The sequence below is a fragment of the Mytilus californianus genome, unplaced genomic scaffold (assembly GCF_021869535.1).
Source record: "Mytilus californianus isolate M0D057914Y unplaced genomic scaffold, xbMytCali1.0.p SCAF_20, whole genome shotgun sequence".
NCBI lineage: Eukaryota > Metazoa > Mollusca > Bivalvia > Mytilida > Mytilidae > Mytilus > Mytilus californianus.
Window position 1 is genome coordinate 5924731 of NW_026262669.1, and position 23297 is coordinate 5948027.

General features: G+C 32.1%; 1 protein-coding gene across 1 annotated transcript in view; it reads right to left on the reverse strand.

Annotated features, from left to right (window-relative positions):
* LOC127731816 (E3 ubiquitin-protein ligase TRIM71-like) overlaps positions 1-7495 on the reverse strand; it is a 39767-nt gene extending 32272 nt beyond the window's left edge. The window contains exons 1-3 of the mRNA XM_052240656.1: positions 6672-7495; positions 6163-6219; positions 3882-3947 (exon numbers count right to left, since the gene is read on the reverse strand). Of these exons, the coding sequence (XP_052096616.1) occupies positions 3882-3947; positions 6163-6219; positions 6672-7438 (890 nt within the window). The 5' untranslated portion in view covers positions 7439-7495. The remainder of the gene's footprint in view (positions 1-3881; positions 3948-6162; positions 6220-6671) is intronic.
* Between the last annotated feature and the right edge of the window lie 15802 nt (positions 7496-23297).

Here is a 23297-nt window from a genome sequence, read left to right on the forward strand (position 1 = left end):
GTATATGTTAGACCCTTTTTATTTTATTTTTTGGGAGTAAATTTTTTTCGTTTTTTCTTCTTTTAGCTCTAATCACGACCCTCATTTACGTTTGTTGTGCATCCGAGATATAAACTGCAGTCTCGCAAAGCTATACCTGTGTAAAGACAACTTAGCAGTATCAATGTTTCATATAATAACTATGAAGTAAATAAAATGCATTTCTTTACGTACATAAATACATCCTACAAATGTTTGCAAAAATAAGCAAAATTTAATATTTGTCAGCATTTACTTTGGTTGTTAATGTTTTATAAACCGCGGTCTCTCAAAACTGTGCATACCTGTGTGAAGATATGTTGCAAATATCAATATTTATCAAAATAACTATAATACTGGAAAGTATTAGTAAAAAAATGCATCACTTTACAAACATGAACTATATCGACAAACGTTTGCAAATATAACACAAACATTTGACAGCATTTACATTGGTTGTAAATATTTTATAAACAGCGGTCTCTCAAAACTTTGCATACGTCTGTAAAGATATGTTGCAAATATCGATATTTAGCAAAATATTTATGATAATAGAAAGTATTAGTAAACAAAATACACTTTTTTACATACATAAACGATATCGACAAACGTTTGCAAATATAACACAAACATTTGACAGCATTTACATTGGTTGTTAATGTTTTATAAACCGCGGTCTCTCAAAATTTTGCATACGTCTGTAAAGATATGTTGCAAATATCGATATTTAGCAAAATATTTATGATAATGGAAAGTATAAGTAAACAAAATACACTTCTTTACATACATAAACGATATCGACAAACGTTTGCAAATATAACACAAATATTTGACAACATTTACATTGGTTGTAAATGTTTTATAAACCACAGTCTCTCAAAACTTCCCACACCTCTGTAAAACAGTTATGCAAACTTTATGCATACATTTCCTATCCTGGAAAGTGCATACAAATCTAAGGCCTATCTTTACATATCTTTGGAATATGAATAAAGCTATGGAAATAAAATAATTATCTTTAGCATATCTTTGAGTACGTCCTAAAAAATGCCAAAGGAATAATACATTTACATATACATTAGTAGGTCCGCAAATATATCTGGCAGAAAAGTAGTTACATTTGTCAAACATTTACATGATTGCCCAAATTGTTATCACAAGGCCTTTTGAATTCACTAGATAATAATACACGAGTTTAAGAAAATAGGGGTTTCTTTTTACCTGTAAAATACACATGTACTGAGTTAATTTAACCTTATTAAAGTTCTTCTTTTATGCCATATCTTTAATTTTGACAAAACTTAATTAATCAACCTAAATTGTTACTGCAACTTTGCAACACAATTCTGTTTTTCAAAAGGCTATCAAGGATTGCTATGGAACTTCTATAATATTAAATTCTTCATTTTACAAAACATAGGTGTCATTTTTTAAATTTATTAAGTTACGTTATATACAATAAAAAAAAAACTCCACTGCGTTATTAACTAAACTCAAAAAATGTATACCAGGCTTAAGTAAGCGTTGAAAATTTTCCAGTACTCATAAAATATTTCTGAAACATTCAAATAATTTTGAATACATTTTACAATATGTATTTGAATAATGGTTGAAAATTCTAGTATTTTTGTGCAATGTGAACATGACATTATGTATATACAAATTTATTTAACCGAAATCTTAATTTATGTGATAGATAATGCATATTTTAAGGTTTCTTGAAGTATAACACCCCTATGTGTGTTATACGACAAGAAAACCTTAAAATATGCATTATCTGACTTATATACCGTCTATAAATATTTTTTTGCATTATTTACATCCTATTTTACCGACAACACGAAAGTGAGATATTATTTTCTGATGTGATCAAGTTTTAATATGCCATACGGCTCATTCATAATGTGTTATTAAATTCACTTATTAAACTAGATATATAAACGTTAGAAATCATTGTTCAGTTTGAATAGAAATATTACTGTAACGGTATGAAGCAAGGCACAAATGAGTTGTTACGGTGTATGAAAAATACAACAGTCACTTTGTAAGTAAATTATTGTATCAACTTTATTTATAAAAGAGGGATGCTTTTCTTTGTCTATTTTCATGACATTTTTTTCGCGGAAAAGCAGATTTTTTTCAACAATTTAGTAAACGAACAATACAGAGTAATTGATTTCTCTCTTTTGTTTGGCAATACAATTTTTTTTTATATAAAATTCAGAATTAGGAATACATATTATATCCCCATCCCATTTTAAAGTACAAGGCTGTTATTCTATAGAAAATAAGAATGTTGGATCATTTGATTAGATAGAGTAAAAGACATATAAAGATGTAAAAAACAACTGGCATGAAGAGAGCACGAAATCGTGATACATGTACATGTAACACGAAAAACGAATATCCATAGGTCACAGTATGATTTCCAATACAATGTGAATAAATAAGATTTTCAAAATCCTACATATCATGTGTTACATATGGCTTGATTTAAAGTGTTATGGAAATGTTTGCATTATTAAATTCATCTCACATAATGCCCCTTTATTGTATTGATATATTAATAAAACCTCACGTTATTTGTTTTGGAAGTTAAAATGTGCGTCAACGACGATTTTTGGTATGTCAGTCTGATAAACGGAATAAAGGATTGTTTTTTCCTTAAACCTACAAAATATGGAAAATTATATAGTAAACCCTCAATTCGCAACACCACACGATAGCTATCAAATGATTTTAATGTTTAAGTAAATTAAAGTTTGCTTTTTAACCAGAAAAATAATGACGTTATATAGGTCATCATGTTATGCCTTGAAGCAAATTTCATTGAAACTTTATATCGTTCTGGTTGATTCTTCCCTCGCCGGGACTCGGACTCATGTTATTGGGATATCGTGATAACACCACCTGCACAGTGTCCAGCGCTCTAGACCATAGGGCCACCTAGACTGAACTAAACATTCAACTTTCGGTGACCTAATGTTACCTTTCCTCGTCAGTAGAATCTAGAGTTGTAACACAGTACATGATATATTAGGCATGAAGATTGAATTGATTGCAGATTAGCTAAATGATCTGTCGTAAAGGATCGTACGATGTAGTCACAGAAAAAAATATTTGATAAGTACGTCTAACTAAGTGACAACTCTACGACAGATCCATTTATAGGATCACCAGTGAAAGTGATGCACGGTTGAAAACACATATTATATTCATTATTACTCTAAATATCAGCACAACAATGTTAAATCTGCAAATTACCGGAAGCAAATTTTTGTTCTTCCCTCGCCGGGATTCGAACTCATGCTATTGGGATATCGTGACAACGCCGCCTGCGCTGTGTCCAGCGCTCTAGAACACACACACATATATATATATATATGTATAAGTGTTGATGAATATGGTGTTGATGATTATAGTATGTTTATTGTGAAATTTTAGTTTCATTGCGATATTAATTACATTTTGGATTTCAAATTGTTGTTCAAATTTCTAGCCAAGGGGAAAAGCTGTTGTTAAAAAAGTTCCTAAATTGATGAAATGCAATAGAAAGATACAGAAATAGGTTGGTAAAGACTTGGTCGAGCATGGTTCAGACTTGATCGAGAATAGTGAAAACACATATAAAATGGTTCAGTACTGGTAGAGTATAAGTTCAGACTGTAAAGTATGGTTCAGACTACGCTCGAGTAATATCAATTAAGTTTCACACCAAGTCAGACTGGCCGAGTAAAAATCAGTACAGTTGATTAGAGATATAGGCCATTTCAGATTTTTTCTGTTTTGTAGTGAATGTTGCTAATATAATAAAAATATACATATTTACGTCATGTCCATAAAAACAATATTTAGAAGCTTACCCACACTTGTCACACCTGAGCAGGTATTTTCCTTCCTCTTTTGGTTTCGTCACCTGTTCGTAATCACTGAAATGAACAACACAATAGATTAAAATAAAATAAAACACCTTTTAAGTTGACGATATAAACACAAGGTATCAATGAATTAATGACATTCCTATCTATATCCACAATCCTTATAGAACTATTGCAGCTTTGCATATACTTTTCCCTCCTTTTCCCCGTCTTTCTTACAGCAAAAAACCGCATGAACTGATGAATTCTTTAGATTTAACAATATCCAGTACAGTTAAATTGAAAACGCTATATAGAAAGGCAATAGTATTATACCGCTGTTCAATAGTCATAAATCGAAGTAACCGAAACAAATCCGGATCGCAAACCAAAACTGAGGAAAACACATCAACCATAAGAGGAAACAAAACGGAACAACAGAAACACCGAACTGTTACCAAAACAAACGCCAACATACATAAAAACGGACCATGTGATAACAATTGCCATATTCCTGACTTGGTACAGGACATTATAAGAAAAAATGGTGTGTTGAACCCGGTTTTATGACTAGATAAACCTCCCGCTTATATAGTAATGTTAAAAATACCGCTAAAATGACAACATTACGTGACAGGAATAAAGTACAAATAAATGCAAGTACATTCAGGACAGAAAAATACATAAACAAACAATACAATGGCCCATCCCAACATGTAAACCACAGAATAACAACGAACACCTAAAATTAATTTACGACAGAACATAAATACAGCACAATAGAATAATGAACTGTGCGTCACACGAATGTATCAACGCCACAAAAATTGACGTCACAGGTAAATTTCTAAAAATACAATATGAAATTGGGATTAAGTTATTGATGGTGTTATTTGATGTATTTTCTAACCATTACAAGAATATTGATTATAGAATTGTGTCATATACGATTATTCCAAACATTATAAAAATTAATGGTAGTGTTATGTTAAGTTCATTCAATGATAATATACAAACTTCCTTCGCTATTCGTGAATGTTACTGCTAAAGTCGTTGACCCCATTATCAACAGTCGATTGTGAATGTGACTATTAAAGTCGTGGACCACTTCATCAACAGTCGATTGTGAATGTGACTGCTGAATTCGTTGACCCCTTTATCAACAGTCGATTGTGAATGTGAATGCTAAAGTCGTTGACCCCATTATCAACAGTCGATTGTGAATGTGACTGATAAAGTCGTTGACCACTTCATCAACAGTCGATTGTGATTGTGACTGCTGAATTCGTTGACCCCTTTATCAACAGTTGATTATGAATGTGACTACTGACGTCGTTGACCCCTTTATCAACAGTCGATTGCGAATGTTACTGTTGAAATCGTTGAACCCTTCAGCAAACAGTCGACTTTAAATAATCTTGTGAATCGAGGATATTTCAAAAAAAGGTGGAAAATATCAAAGAGGACATTAAAACTCATACGTTGAAGAGATATGGAGAACACTATGGCACATAATGAAAATTGACGAAAGGACAAACAACAGTTAACATAAAACTACATATAAAAAAAATAAAAGAAGACTGCGCAACATGACTTGATAATGTCGTTTGAAAACAGTATGGTGTCCTTAGCTTATACTATGCACAATGTTCCTTACTAGTGCGGATAATTATGATGAATGCCTTTTACGTTCAATATCATGGTTATATCGTCAATTTAAAGTATCAATAGGTTCTAAATCTTTAACTAGACAAGCAGAAATATTTTAACGAGCAGTATATTTACGAAAATTAAATACAACCTAATTTAAACGCTATGGAAAATAAATTACGCTATATGTGTGTACATCATTATCAGTATTAATCATTTAAACGCAGTCTTACTCGAGTAAGTGCTTGCTAATGTATGCAACGCATTACAAATGACTTTGTAGAAGATGTTAATCAAAGCAAAACAAAATATTTGGGAAAAAAAATGTAAGTTGGTGAAATACGTATCAAGAAAATTAAGCAAATACGGCTTAAAAAACTGCTACTTAGGAACAATGTTATGAAGATAAGTACATACATGTAACTAGTAAATGTGTCGACAGTAAAACGGTGCACTGGTTTACACAATATAAGAAACAAATTTACCCAGAACCATGGAGAGAGGGCTTCATTTCGTAAAAAAAAAAGATAAGGTATAAAGGAAGATAATGTGTGATTCACTTAAGCATTTGACGAAAAGTTTACATTGTTTAAAGCTTAAAATTAACACTGTAAAATATACAAACATATTGCCCTACCTCTTTGGTTTAAGTAATTCTTTCTCTCTGTTTCCGATATACTGTGTACGTACTCCACTGTCAAAATAAAAATGAAGTATTTACACATGATTCCTTAAATGTATAATATCAAAACAAAACATTTTAAAAATGAGGAAAACAGATATTCTGTGCTAGTTTGAAAACAAGTATTCCTGAATAACTTCATAACTTTACGTAGTGTCGAGTGCATTGTGAATACAATTTAAAATGTACATTGTCATAGACCACACGTCTATTTACTAGAGTCCATTGTTATTCCATTATAAACAATACATTGTTAATGACCACATCTTTTTATTGAATGAATTGTCTCCCCTGCGTCTGTCATGAGATTCAATTCAGAAATACATTGATATTCAAAAACAGAATTTTGATTATGCAAAAATACATGTCACTTTCAAATAATATAGTTATATTAAAGCATGTATTACGACTACAGAATGCAGTCTACAAAACAATTCTCTTCTCAGGTATTTCAGTGGATTTACCTTATTTTGAAGATGCCAAACAGTTGTTTGATGTCGTAATCTGTTACAGGCTTAGCAGTATACTGTATGTTTGGAAATACGGGTATAGGCTCTATCGTCAGCTTTGCAATGTCATCTGTAAGATTTTGTAACGACTGTAACAATTTTCCATCGTTTCGTGTCTTGTCGAGTTCATATTTCTTCTTTTCTAAGTCGTTTCCCGCCTTCAAATCTATTTTAGTATCTGCTATGATTTTTGTCAATTTGTCCTTTTCCTTCCTGGATTGATCTTTGACCGATGCAATCATCTGTGCGACACATGTATCAACCATAGCCTTTATCTTTGTACCTTCTTCTGTAATAGCTTTGACAGCTCCTTCAACCTTCACATCAAATGCCTTTAAACCTTCTTCCATCGTTTTAATGTTTTGAGTTGCCTCATGTACCTTACTACGCAGGTCTTTTGTATCCTTCTCCTTCATCTGTGTTATGTTGTCCATAAGCTTCGAAAAGGCATGTCCTGTGTGACTACCAGTCACACAACTACTGCACACTGCTACATTACAGGTATTACATACAAAACTTACGTCTTCGTTGTGTTCCTTACATTTCGATTTACCTTCCGGGATAATGTCCGAGGAAGACTGAAACTGGTGATTCTTTGTTACTTTCTGTCTTTTATGAAAGGTTTTACAATTCTCACAAAAGTATTGTTCACACTCTAAGCAGTATTGGGATCCATAGGCACTGACACAAATTTCACATGTTTTAGAGGCTGTCTGTGCCATTTTGTCGCGTATCGTCTTCAATGTATAATACACAGGTAAGGTAAAAAACCAATGACAACAACGTTATACATTTAAATCAAATAATGGTTATATACGTATGTCGTGTATTTAAAGGTAGAACTGTGAAACATAAAACTTAAGTTCTAATTTGAATATATTATGAATATTTTACATATAAGACTTCATTTTATTGACTAGTGTACGGTTTTACTGATGATATTGGTTATTGACCTGGATTATTGACTTGGTATTTAAAATTTAGATAAAAAAAAGAAGTATAACATTATCCTAATAATGAAAAGAGTATGTTTAGATATCACACTATGGGAAATAGTATATTGTAAGTAAGATGTGTACGAGATTCTAAAAAGATTTAAGTCCATCAACATACTTTACATAGCATAAGTTTTTTTTATTCGTGAGTGCAGGTGTTTTCATTTTTATTTGTTTATATTTGTAATAAACTCTACAGTCTAATTAAATAATATTTGCTCAAAATTTTTTTTAATGGAAATGGATTTACGGTCGATATTACTGTTATATTAGCCGTTGCCAAATATAAAATTGAGAGAAAAACACGATACATATGAGGGTCACAAACATTTCTTACAGATAACAAAGAGCATAGTCTGAAGTTATTTTTAACGGATTCGAAATATCCAAATAACTATTTTGAAGTTGCCACCATAAATTGTCATCAAACTTTGAAACGTACCTATACACATGATATGAAAAAAAGTGTATATTCATACACGTTTATGAGTAAATGTATACCATAATTCTCATTTACGAATGAGTTAATATATGAAACGAATTAATTGGCTAGCTTGTTTACAACTTGTCGAGAGTGACACTTTAGATGTTTCAGGAGGGTTAGCAGTTCTGGCTACACGGTTAGCACCTTTGAATCCAAGCTACATGTAAGATCAATGCTTTAAAAATAAGGAAAAGATTCCAAGTATAATCATTTAACAGTAATTCAATAAACAATGACAACACTGCATGGTAAACAATGAAAACGACCAAATAAACAAATATCACTAACAGCACATTATATAGAACAATAAAGATTTAGCAAAACGAACCGTACGAGAAACCCGAGGTGAAATACTAGTATAATTGCAATCTCAGTTTGAAGTTATTCACTTCCGGTGGAAGTTGTAAAGAAGGCATTATTATAATATTAAATGTAGATTCATAACATTGATGTTTTGTTTTATAGACTAAAAGGAAACTAATTATTATTCTAATGATTGCTTTAAAGGTCAACAGTTGGAAGGTTAATTAAGATAGTTCATCTACAGTTATCACTAGCCTATCAACATTGTTGATGTAAGCTCGAAACCCGCTTCGGTAAGACAAGTTTGACGCCTGTATTAATTGACTCTGAATGCTGCGGCTCCCCCCCCCCCCCCCACCCCCACCCAACCATCAAAACCTGACGGCCGTGGTTAAGCCAGAAGTGATATGCTGGTCACCTCCTTTCAATTCAATAATTGTATATAACACAGAACAAATAAAAACCTGTGCATCTTCTAAAAGTTCTATAATTGTATATTTCAACAGAACAAATAAAAGTCTTTAAGACTGTATATATACTTCCAGGTCTATAACGATATATATATTCGTCTAAATAACAGCCCAACAATGTTAGATCTGTAAATTTGCGGAAGCAAATATTTTGTTCTTCCCTGGCCGGGATTCGAACTCATGCTACTGAGATATCGTGGCACCAAATCGTCTTGCACTATGTCCGGTGCGCTAGACCACTCGACCATCTAGGCTCGATAAAAAATCAAGCTTTCGGTGGCCGGGTGTTACCTTTCCTCCTCAGTTTTTATCTAGCGTCGTAACACAGTACATGACATATAAGGCATGAAGATGGAATATTACAGATCAGCTGAATTATCTATCGCAGAGGATCGTACAAGTTATTATAGGATACATTCACAGAAATAATTATATTATAAGTACGTCTGAACCAGTGACAACTCTACGACAGATTTTATCCATCGGATCACCAATGATGGTGATACAAGGCTGAAAACACATTCTGTATATATAATTCGTCTAAAAAACAGCCCAACAATGTTAGATCTGTTAATTTGCGGAAGCAAATTTTTGTTCTTCTCTCGCCGGGATTCGAACTCATATATAAATAGAAACAGATCAGATACACATTCTTTAAAGCCCTATTCGTGTAAATGAAATCATAATATATCTTAAGATTTAAAATCTATTCAAGTGTGTTATTACAAACACAAATTGCAGGTTAAAATAGATGAAACGTTGTGCATTTTTTATGTATTTCATTGCAATAGTGTATGTTATCATACTCGAGGAAAACAATCTGGAGGATTTAAATAGGCTTAAAGTGTTTATCAGCAGATACAGCAGAAACAGTTTAATGTTTTTAAAAATAAAATAATTCATGTGCTAAATTATACATCAACGTTATCAAGTACGCCATTAAAATTTATTATTACACACACATTATCAGGTAAAATTTACAACAACCTGTAGTTATACCTTGCGTTTTTTAAATGGCAAATCTAATTAAAAAACCGCTAGGGGTAGTTCAAAATTATTTACAAAATACACAGTTCGACGTTTGCCAGATATAATCAGGAATAACTTGTAGCCTGCATTCCTTTTATGTTCAAAATTATAGTTATTGATTCATTCCATTATTTCGCGAGATGTTTCTGTTTGGTAAATAAAACTATTTATAAACAAAATATTTCGACTGAAGATATGAATTAAGAAAAAGTCAACTAGTCAGTTATGATATAACAAAGACCGCCATAATACGCACTATATTAATGTCAATGGTAACGAAAGAAGGAACAGAGACTTGAGGAATCAAATGTAAAAACTGAAAAAAAAATACTTAACTGCTTTTTAATAGCCAAGGTTTTCAAAAGTTGCATATCCTATTATGCAGTGGTAAAAACTATATAACATGTAACGATGGATACGTTCAAAATGCAAACACAATAGTCTATAGATATAATGTTCGGTTCAGATTGTAGTCGTCGACTGAATCAATTCATTGTTTCGAGTGTAGACCATTCTTCATAGAGTGAAATTACATGCAACCGAATCGATTTACTCTTTTAAAATACGTAATAATATCATTTGTGACTGACATTTCAGTGAATTAACGCAGATGAAAGGATCTGATTCGTGTCTTGATGTTTAACTCGATATTGACACAAATTAATACTTTATGACAAACGTGATGATTTCAACTTTCCGATTACGAACTTCCTATTTCTCGGCAGTACAAACCCTCTACTCTAACGTATGTTTTTTTACAAATTTCTATTGATACTTTACAACGTGATCGTTCTTACTCGCATTATACAGACTCCATTGTCCGATATGTACTCCTTCCACATATACATGAGACGAACGACTGAATAAACACAAAATAACATTCACGGTCCCCTTCAAAAACAAAATTGATATCGTCCATGCTTTTTTTCCAAACTAGTCCAGGTATTTCAAAGAATATTGAACAAAGGAGAAGGCATTTAAATCCTTTAAAAGTAACTGCAGTGTATGGAAGGAAAACAAAAACAAGAAAAAAACTATATAAATGATTTGTTTAACTTTAATTCAATTTTAATATTATCTAACTGTTCTGTATTGTATTGTGCAATTACGGTCATTAGTAATACAAACAATATAAAAGAAATCCCGTGAAGAAGAAACTTGATCCTTCACTCTTTCACACAACACATTACTTTAATATCAAAAAACGACTTACTAATTTTGAATAATAAAGGACTTTGGTAATACGCCAATATGTTGTTACGAGTTGTTACGGTACCTGCAATCTGAATACAAACATATGTTGGGGCATACGTTAACTAGAAACCAACCAAACACTACTCAAAATGTCAAAATATCAATACAAATGGAAACAATGAAACAGAATGAAAGACTACTAGCGGACCAAAACCAAAAGGCACCAAATACAATACTGACAAATATAAAAAAGCATACAAAATTCAGATAACAAATCTAGAGGTGAATTTATGTACTTCGAACAAATAGGTACGTTCCGCTCGTATTTGTATCGTCAGTCGTTCTTGTAATGAGTAGAAAATAGTAGTGAAACATTTTTTTTTGACCCAGTTCTGTGTGTTTTATATTAATAATTCCAAGTAATTCATAATGATACAGGTCTAAAAGGAGAAAAGGGTAATATCACACTCATCTATCAGTAGTGTTAAAAACTGTCATATATGCTAAGCATGATCATAAAATAAGGAGTATATCAATACAGTTGGCATATCCTGCTAAGCATGCATCAGCTGCCATGCAAATACACAGTAAGTCAAAATGTCACATTTGGGAATAGGAAATCATTGGCTAATTTACAGATCGGACCACTCTTCTGTGTTTAAAGATTAAAGAACGTGAAAATATGATGAAGGTAAATCCAGAAAAGCGCTTCGGACGCATGAAATTATTAAACATGTTGTTTTCAATTTTTTACTAATGAATTGAGACAAATACAAAACGTATCGGTCAAGCAAATTGTCATTGTGGCTGTAAATCTTATATTGATTCGGTTTCAGTCGTTCATCCTCATAACTTTGTCTAAGTAATTTGTGTGCAATGATCACATCATTATAAATGACGTCTATCAATGTCAACATACAGGTTTATAACATATTCATTGTGATATCTAAGCAATAACCGATTGAACAGAATTGATGTCGCTGCTGACAAATGTTAAGTTGGCATTTTGAAAGAAATATATAAGGCGTTTTTTACATGTTTTCTACATGCCTATTTTAAGCAAGGAATAAAAAGGAAGTTGAAGATCAAATTAAGAGCTTTTACATTTTGTCCATGCCGGTATCTTGATACGATCACTGTGTGATTGAGAAATTGTTGGATGGTAACATTATATCAATCATCTAAACGACATTTCACCCTATGATGACCCATTCTGTTGACGCCGAGCAGTCTAAATTTTGTTTTAACTCAGAAAAGCAACACATGCCAATTGTTAATCTTTTAGCTTGTTGTGGCTGTGAATCGAACTAACGACCTCCGTACTCGAAGCGAACATTATACCAAGTGACCAGCGAGGCGGTAGTATAAAAAAGGAACAACAGGGTAGTAATGTCATTATACCCTTCGGTGTTGAGGCATGGCAAAAACATTGTTTAACAAGAGAAAAAACAAAAATATTAAAACAGTACATAGCGAACATAAGACTAAGCAACCAGTACCAACACAAGCTTCATAGGCAAATTAACAGGTATTGTGTTACCATTATAACCTTGTCGAAGTTGTTAAGAATGTTCTTCTCAAATATAAGATGCTTATGCAGGCCAATTAAGTTAATTATTATTCTAATGTTTGCTCTGAAGATTAAAAGTTGGAAGGTGCATTGTTGGCCGAGTGGTTTAGAAAGTTCATAAACAGTGATAACTCGCTTTGGCAAGACGAATGCGACGCCTCTATAAGTTGACTAGGGCTGCTAGTTTTCCTTGTTATCTTTGCAATGCAGTTTCACCGTTGTTTGGTCAAGAGTGATCATATGGCGTTAAACAGAAGCCAAATTTGAAACAATCAGAGGTTGTACCAGCAATACTTTAATACATTTTGCACTGATTTCTTTATCAACATTTGGACAAATTTGACTTAACTTACATTATTTGAAGCATGTTAACATATATTAAATTCTATTAATGTTTATATAACCATAGACATAAATTCTTTTATCATATATACCTCCTTTCAGTCAATTTATAATTGTAGACAAAAATAATTTTAAAACCTGTATATTTCCTTTCAGTTTTATAATTGAATATATAAACAGAACAAATAAAAGCGTGTTAAGTCAGTAAACCTTCTTTTGATCCTTGAATAGAATATATAAACAGAACAAATAATATTCGTTACGCCTGTATACCTCATTTAAGTTCTATAGTCGAATATATAAACAGAACAAAAAACAATCGTTAAGCCTGTATACCCCCTTTCAGTTCTATTTGTGTATATTTATAACGGAACAAAAACTAATCCTTTAAACGTAACTAGTCCCATTCATTTTAAATAAAATCATATGAAAACGTAGGTTTTGAAATCAGTTCAAATGGTTTTAAACTAAAAATCACTTATTATAACTTACTAGGTAAACTATTGTAATTTGTGTGTGACTGTTAATGCATGTCATTGTAAAGTTGCAAGTTTTAATACTGTAAAAAGAAAATGTGAATGCATTACACGGAATTCGTGTATTTATCAGCATAAATAGTCGCATTAATGAAACATAAACCAGATTGTTTGTTAAATCGTACATCAACATAAACAAGTACAATTTATCGAAACACTCTGTAAGGTAGGACTTAAATCAAGATGTATTGTACACAGCGGTGTTTGTTAATATTCAGTTCAATTAGAATATATAAAAAAAAATATAAAAACAATTCCGAGATAAATTCAAAAAGTGGGAAGTCAATAAAAACTGACAAAACGAAACGACAGTATCAACCAACGGAACCAGCAGAGACAGCTATCGTATTGCTGATAAAGGACAAGGTACGATAAGGGGCATTTTTGGCCTCCTATCCAAATAAGTTTATATTAATATTATTGATAGCCTTTGAATAGAACTTGAAAAAATAATGATTTTTTCATGTACCGGTGAATGAATGATTGCCTAGCAACGGATTCATTAGATAGCTATTTTATCATTTGTAAATGGCTTTATCTGTGCAAGTTAACACAATTCCTTATTGAATTGATTGTGTAAGAATAACTTGAAATTAAGAATGATAAGTCACTTTAGTTTCAGTTTACTAAATGCTTAGCAACAACCTAGTAACGACCTAGCAACAAAATTATTGCATATCAACGGTACATAATATTGTTTATTTTTGCCAACTGAGGTATACATACAGCAACTGTTTGAAGATTAAGCTTCCATAAATGGTATTTCAGTCTTATATGATATTGTAGTCATCATTTTTCTATTATGAAGTTCGTATTGAGCTTAGCAATACAAATGTTGACGAGCAACAACCAAATATAATTAAATTAAAGACAACTACAAAAATGAATGTATTTGTTATTTTATTGTACAGATAAGAATAAAAGCAAATAAGACTGGTGTATAATCATGATAATGATAATAAATATCAGTGAGAAATAAAAGCAATTCATATTTTAGTTCATGTTTCTCAACAGCTTAGCAATATAAATGGTGCTTAGCAACGGTTAAATAAGGGACTTTTTATAATCTGAGGTTTGAGTTTCGCAATTTAAATAATATTTGTCATATTTTGATTACTGCTTTTTTTTGACAAAGTTAATTAAGCATAGCAACACCTATGGTGCTTAGCGACTGCCAACATGTTTAAATTAAAGACAAATACAAACGACATATTACTCGACAAAATAGATTGCATGAATACAAATCCGATTGTCCGATCTGTGTAAAAAAAAACTAGCAGAAGCATACAGTTCAATAGTAGTAAGCTTAGTAATTATCAACAACTTAGCAAGGGAACTAGTGATAAGGAGCGGTTCAAATTGGCTTTCTTTGATTTAAAATATGAAGTTTGATTAAAAGTGTTCATTTTGTTTACATCCGATTTCATTCATACGATCGTACATAGAAGCATTGGTATTTATCTATGCCATGAACATTTTCATACATTCACTTTCATATAAACTTTTATTATTCCATCAAATAGAATTGGTGATGTTTTTTTTTACATTAACAACTTCAACAGTTTATTATGTTGCAAAGGAAAGCTTTTTAATGGCACTCATGGTAGTACACCTTACACAATTATTAAATTAGCAGATGTAAAAAACACATACCGTTTAAAAATACTATTGAACATTCCGTTTTTGATAAACTAGTTTACTGTTTGTGTTAGAAATAAGTGTTACTTGTAAAATGTAATTGTTTATAAAGCGTTATCCTTCATTGTGAATGTCAGTTTACATATGAAACAGTAACTGCAAGTAATTAAAATACTGAACGTTAATCTAATTCAAATATTCAGGTAAACTCATACTTATTCATAATGTATAATATAGTTAGATAATATATTCAAATAAACAATCAACAGTTTTAATTTCAACACACATGGAAAGAATATCAATAGATGTGTTATAACTTGATAGAACAAACAGCAACCGAGTCACTCTTCCTCAATAACATTGTCACTGTCAGAACCAGAATCTGTTTCCAAAGGAATATATTTATCATTTACGATATGTTCAGTATATCTACAAGTCCCAATTGTTTCTGATTGCCAACGACTATGTCCAAGGTACCATATCGTTGATGCGATGTGGGCACAGCATCCGACTACACGGGCACCAACTTTACATGTACAGTACCAACCTGTAATATCATCATTGCTGTACTCAATCCATAGACTGTAGGCTTTCGATGACGAGTGTCTTGATGATAACTTAACACGGAGTAAGTTTGATCGGTCTTTGCATATTTGTGTAATTGTCATCGTTCATGTGACTCTCCGTATACCGTGGAGCAAGCTTCAGCTGATACACACCCATGGTAATGTTTCTGATTTCACGTAAGGTCAACTTTGTAAAGTCTAACACATCATCAACACCTTTTACTACGGTATACAACACTTTCTTTCGAATTAGATCGTTATCTTCCACAATTTGTTGAACATGACTTGTCTTGATCGTTGAAGCATTTGTTGACCGATTGTCATTTTCAAACTCGTTTATCAAGAGAGCACGAACACAATTGATGAGCGCACTCACTTTCCTTACAAAATCGCCAATGTGTGGTACATAGTGGTTAGAAATAACCTTATCGAAAAAACGCCTTTGCTTGATACGACCATTTGCGCTTTTGACCACCCACCTTACTTTAGTTATCAGCCGAGATGCGTTTGCTTCCTCAGTGGAGTGTTGTTTCATTCCTTTTTTTTCCATATATGAAAAAGCATCTCTACCTTTAAATTCAGAATTGTTGAGCGTATCTGAATCCTCTATCCACCACAAGAACATTATTCTCCTGAACCCAATTTGTAATGTCCTCAGCATTTGTCTCAAATAAATGTATTGTAATTGAAGCATCATTATTATGATAATCAGCAAAGTAAGGACCCAAGACATTCAAGATGTTGCCATCTGTTCCAACAATTAACATAGGTTTAACTTAAGGTCTTCCTGTATGCATGCTATGTGTCACCTTTTGAAATTGGTGAAACGAGCTTTTTTGTATATACAAGTGAGTACCATCTAGAACAAAGATAGCTGTATCATCGTGGTTATTTGCAAATAAGGTTTTGGCTGTTGGTGTTGTATGCTTTTGAGAAAATTCTTAATGAGTAATGTGGTTAAAGCCTAAAAAAGAAGGGCACGAAGCTCTGCATCAGTGATTCTCTTGTTGAATGAACAGCTCGTCGTATTTGGTGAGATTTTAAGGAGAAGAGAGTGCTTAATATAGAATTGGATAAGCCTGTGCGAAGCTTCACGAGAAGAATGGCAAGACATGTCTTTACTGAACGCACCTCAGAGTTTCGTAGGTCCTTTACGTGCAAGCGACTGCATCAAATTTGTTAGACCAGTCAAAATAACGTGGTCATCATCTGAAAGTTAGGACGAAATATCAAAATTAAGCTTGCCAGAATCTGTTATGACTGCCCGAGTTCTTTCTAACAGCTCTGGTATGTCCGTACGGTTAAAATATGATGATGCAGAGGATTGTTGTACAGTTTTCGATGAATTTTGTTTAAAATATTTGCCAATAAGATGGTCTGGACAACATCTGCTATTTGTCGATATAAAAATGCCTTTATCAATAAGCGCCTGAGTGGCTGCCTCTTTTGGAACAACCACTAGTCGATGTCTCCTAGTTTTTTCCTTCTTGCAGGTAATACACCTTCGATGAGATTTCGAGGTAGATGAAATGCTAAGTTGTATTGTTTTCGGGCTAATAACTTCAGCAGGACCCGGCAACCCCTGTGCACAATTTTCGTCATCATCTCTTGCAACATCTACTAATCTTTGTGTTTGGAGTTCTCTTCGGATTCGCGATCGACACTTGAAGCATATTATATCATGCTCATATACATTCATTTTGATCAAAGACTCGATGTAGTTTTTTAGTTGTGTGTTCATGACTAGTCGTCTATTATTTTCTTTCACATGTGTTTTCAAGCTTATGACACAACTATAGTTTCGTATTCTTGGCATCTAATTGTTTGGCCAATCCAACCATTTCTTTGCAATCTAAAAAAGATAAATGAGAAAAATATGTAGTTTTCTTTATTGGTTTAATACATGATTCATGTGTTTATATTGCCATGGGTATTATGTTACATTATGTTCCTTTATGGCGGTCATCTTTGATTATTGATCCGCATAAAAAACTCAAAATTAAAACATCAACATGTTTCAATCTACCAAGCGGTTTCCTAGAAAAAGATGTTTGAAAATTCACCCAATCAGAACGCATTTTTGACCATGACAGCTATGTTGAATTTCCGATAAGTACCCAAAACTCAAAACTGTTAAGTAACAACCACTAAACTATCCTGTCAAGTTTTTGTTAATTTGTCAAACTATTTCGGAGTGATATTAAGGCACTTTACAAGAAAAATGCGTAAAATTGCATGTTATATTGAAGTGCATATCATAAGAAAATGGCAACAAAACCAGGAAAACAGAGATCGCAGAATGAAACATAAAGACCTATATTTAATATTGCATGGGTGTTTCATATCGAAAGTGAAAGTAGTCACGTGACCCGAGTCGCAACTGAAGGTCGTACATTACATATTCAACTCAAAAGTCCAGCGTGTTAAAGGAATCTTTGAATGTGAAACAAAGTATCAATACATTCGTTTGAATGTATATTTTCTAAAAACTGCTATCCAAAGATTGAACTATACTGTCTTACGGTAAAAATTAATGTAAATCCGATGAAAAATGTGATATTTTAGCGAAATCCCCATTTGATACTATGATATCTCAATGATATGATCGCATACCAGTGTTTGGATAGCAGTTTTCTTTTAAAATAGATATCAGTCGTTTTAAATCATGTCCAATCAAGTAAATCCATCTTCAGTAACACACTGGACTTTTTATTTTTTTAATCGTGTACCGTGTAATATTGTTTTACGTTCATTATCAACAAACGCTTTGATGACGTGATCGGCTGTACTCAATAGCGGACAAAACTCCGGAAAAGTATAAATGCCGCGTATTTTAAACTACGGACTTCAAGTAATGTTTTATTTGTATTAACTAATATTGGAGATATATTTGTTCAATGATTCATTAAATATATATATTTACAACTTTTATCCTTGTAAGAATAAAAGAAATAATTTGTTAAAAAGACCTTAAAACAGTATTTTCCCAGATTTGCTTTTAGATGTGCATTTTTCAAGTTTATTATATAGTTCGTGTTAAATTAAGGTTTATACAAATTTGTGAGAAAAAAATGTAAAAAGGATTCATGAATCCCCTCCTATGAGTCACGCCTGTGATTTCTGCCATCAGTGTGTTTTTTTTTGTGGGGGGGGGGGGGGGGGGGGGGGGGGTGGTGGTTATCAGTGTAAAGTGTAATATTTATAGCCCATCAAAGATTCTCATAATGACTATTATCAAAATACAAAATTTAGATATCGAAATGTTCTCTACAAATGCTATTTCTTGAACTTGAAGAAGCTATAAATGTCCAAGAATCACAACATTTCATGAAGCACCCTCCTTTCCCACCATGTATTAAAATGTAAACTGAAAAAACAAAGTCCATTCATCAGTAAAATTGGGTATTAAATATAAAAAAAATAATTTTGCTAGTTTTTATCTCATATATATAAATAAAAGAGCTAATCTGCCTAATAAAAAAGAATAATCTATGAAGGTGGGAGACTATTTTAATATTAACTGTAAAAAATAATTCTGCATTCGTGAAATATAAAAAGAAATCAAAATTTGGCTGTGGCAATGTCCCAAGTTTTGTAAAAACTCTTGATTTTTTTAATTGTGCAACACCTACCTGATTCCAGTCATAATTCTTATTTGTATGGATTACAGTTGACCTGCATTCATATAGTCTGCATTTTTTCGACAACAACATTTTCAGCAGACACCACTCTTAAAGTCAGTGTGAAAAATTATGTACTTTGGTAAATGTTTGAAGTGGCAGAAATTGGTAATGGAAAAGAGAATATAGGGAAAAATCATTCAACTGAGCTAGGCTCTCAGAATATACAAATTGTTTACTGTACTATAAACACTTCCACAACTCAGGTTCAGTTGTTTTTTTAATTATATTTTCTACTCCACTGATCCAGCAAAATTTACACTGCTCAAGAATTTCAATAACACACTGAAATCATGTGGTCAATATTCAAGCGAAATTTATGATATTGTTCTATGCTGTATTCCACTACTCTTCCAGGTTAGAGTTTGTCAGCACTCACAAATATGTTTAACCCCACCACATTCTTTATATGCCTGTTCCAAGTGACAAGCCTTTAGTGCAGTGGTTGTCGTTGGTTAATGTCCGTCTTACGGAATTATATCACATTTACCAGACTGGGGCCTTTAATAGCCAATACTACAGTATGGGTTTTCTCATTTTTGAGGGCTTTACAGTGGCTAAGTATATTTGCTTACATGTACATCTACTTCATTTAAACTCTAGTGGGTAGTTGTGTCAATGGCAATGATAACACATCTCAGTCTTTGCAGTGTATGGATGACAAAACATAATCTGTTTTGTTACTCAGCTCAAACAGGATAGAAATGAGGCAGGCGAGAATTCAAATTATACCTGTGTTGATGTCTTGTACAAAATGTCAAATATCTTTTTATTCTATTTTGAGACCATGTATATATATATATATTTAATCTACAATGTATATTTAGCAATTATGCACCTTGATCAACTTAACAATCACACCATTGTCCTTATAATAGATTTTTTAGAGATTCTTTCAGTGGCAATCATATCACCTTATGATTTTCATGCCCAATTGCAACCAATATCAATAAAAAAGTACAAAGTGGATATACTATAAGCAGGAATAATTGGTATAGGTTTTGCTCATTGTTGAAGGCCATACAGTGACCTGCAGATGTTTTTAAATTTCTGTGTCCTTTTGTCTCTTGTGGAGAGTTGTCTCATTGGCAATCATACCATATTTTCTTATTTTTATAAGGAATGCAGATCATAATATGTGACATGTCTAGTCATCATACTGTTCATACAAGTAAGGGGGTTAGTAATTGATGATATGTTATTTATTTCTTGTATTTACATTTTTGATACAACATATACATGAAATACCATTTTACTCCATAAAGAAAAGAAAATCCATAGATTTCTATTTCAAAGACCTTCGCTCTTGGTATTAAATTTTCTAAAGAAAACAAACAAACAAACACTTGTTTTTCTGAATCATTGATCATAAACAAATATCAATGCATTTTAAAAAAAATGAAGTAACAATCATTATAACAAATGAATAGGGTCACAATAACTTATGCTATAAACTAACTATTCATTGAGTAATAAACAACTAAGAATGTCCAGTGTCATCTTAAAATCAAATTGTAGCTAATACGTCTCCTGGTTTAATATATTATCGGAAAGCTTTAAAGTGTTGCTTCAGTTTGAAACATTTCCAAAAAATTTACATCTGTACTACAAGCATATAGTTGTATTAGTTACTTGATCCTTTTCATTAATTCTGTCTTGAACGTTACAAAGATTTTTTTCTTCTCCAGAGATGTGTCTAATTCTATCTGACTAGTGACGAAAAAGTGTAACAATATGAAATTTAGGTTACACATAAATCATTGTAAATAGTAACTGGAAATGTACACTCGAGTATTGAGTAAAGCTGAAATAGAAAAAAATACAAAAATTACTAATCACATAAACTAAACAGAACATTATCCCACAAGCAATAAACAGAATGCAGGGACAGCAGTTTTTAACATAAAAGTAAAAATCTAGGCAATAGACCAATAATGTGTCAATAGAGCATCAAAATGTAACCCCAAACTGTGCATGTTATGCCCCATTCAAAGAAGAGTATGAGGAAAGTGATTGTTCTTCCAATATTAGTCCACCCTACATAGGGTTAATGGTTTTTTCATTGAGCAAGTCCTCATTTTTAAGGCTAGAACTTTTTACATTATAAAAGGCATAAGTAAATATATTACTGTTGTGCATTTTATCAGGATTCATTGTCTTTCTTTATATTTTCCTCATATTACAGGAATTTGAACTTTGTCATTTGTTTAAATTTGGTGAAATTATTCATGCTAGGTACCTGTATATGGTTTTTCAAGCACACACTTGCAGTTTTTAAATTAGAACTTTACTACTTTGCAGGATGTTTGTTCTTTAACAATACATATGCAGATCAATAGTTTGTATATAATAAGGATTTTGATGTTCCTTTAATTTTCCACAAAATTAGAACTAGTAATTTTCCTAATGCAGTAATGAAAAGTCCTGTATATTCATTTGTCCTAGCTATAGCTACCTAGTAAACAAAACAAAAAAATAACATACAGAGGCACATTTTTTAAGATGAAAGTATCAGAACTATAGAACACCAGAATCAAAATTGTAAATAAGAAAAACATTCTTCATAAATTGTTAATGTGCAAAACTTGAAATATTGCTTATTATGTGAAATTTTAAAAGTCCCATAACTCTTGAACGAAATTAGTGGAAATTAATGCAAAGCCTAATTCTTTATAATTTGGTAAAATTAAAAGTTAACAAGATTTACCGATTGTTTTTCATTTTCTGTCAGTTGATGGACATATTAAAAAGAGAAGGGTGTCAGATAATACACTGATGCACTGTACTGTAGTGGTAAAACAGGCTATGTCATTCGACCTGTAAAGTTCTCAATTAGACCCTGAAAAAGGCAAAATGTTTTTAAAGTCTTCTTCTTTTGATGTCTCTACTAAACAACAAATAAGTATAACATCAAACTTTTGTTACAACCACTTACCCTTGAACAGTCACTGAGTCCAGATTATGGAAATGAATACACTAGCCCATCTGACTCCTTAGGTAAAGTTTTTGCAAGAACGCTCAATCATCAGGTTTTCCATGTTTTCAGATGAATTGAAGAGGGATCCAAATCTTCATTCATTCATATCTGTTTCCTAAAATAAAAAATGTTATAGATAATTGCAAATAACTGTAAAAAATATTATCCTAAACCAGATTTAAGCATATCTACTAGTATTACCATGATTACAAGAGCCTTTATGATATATAATCATGTAAATTTTGAAATGATTGCATGCGTTTATTATTGCGACCATTGAAAACAGAACAAAAGTGCAAGATTAAATATAGCTCTTTCATGATAATATGCATACAGACTGTTTAAACATAACTGTTTCCAAGCAACAGAAGCAGGATACCAGAAGATTAAATATTCCTATACTATAGCTTTATCTCTTTAGATTATCTGTACATCTGTATTTGTATAGTAAAATGTTCAATAATATTTAATTATGGGCTGAATTTAAACCAAATCTATTGATGTGAGTTGATGATTTTTTTATATCACAAACATGCCTTTACCATAACTTGTAATTATATTTGAACTAGCTTTCAGTAACTGCAAGTACTTTGTGCCTTTTTGTTTGTGCTACATGTTGATCCGACAATTTAGTCGAGCCTTTTTCACCAACTTTGACCATTGTTTACAGTTTGTTCCTATGTCAAAACTGTATGTTGTAATGATACACTACTGTCCAAGGTTAGGGGTAAAAAGGGGGGTGTTTATAGCTTAATATGGTATGGGTTTTGCTTATTGAAGACAGCAAAGCAACCTAT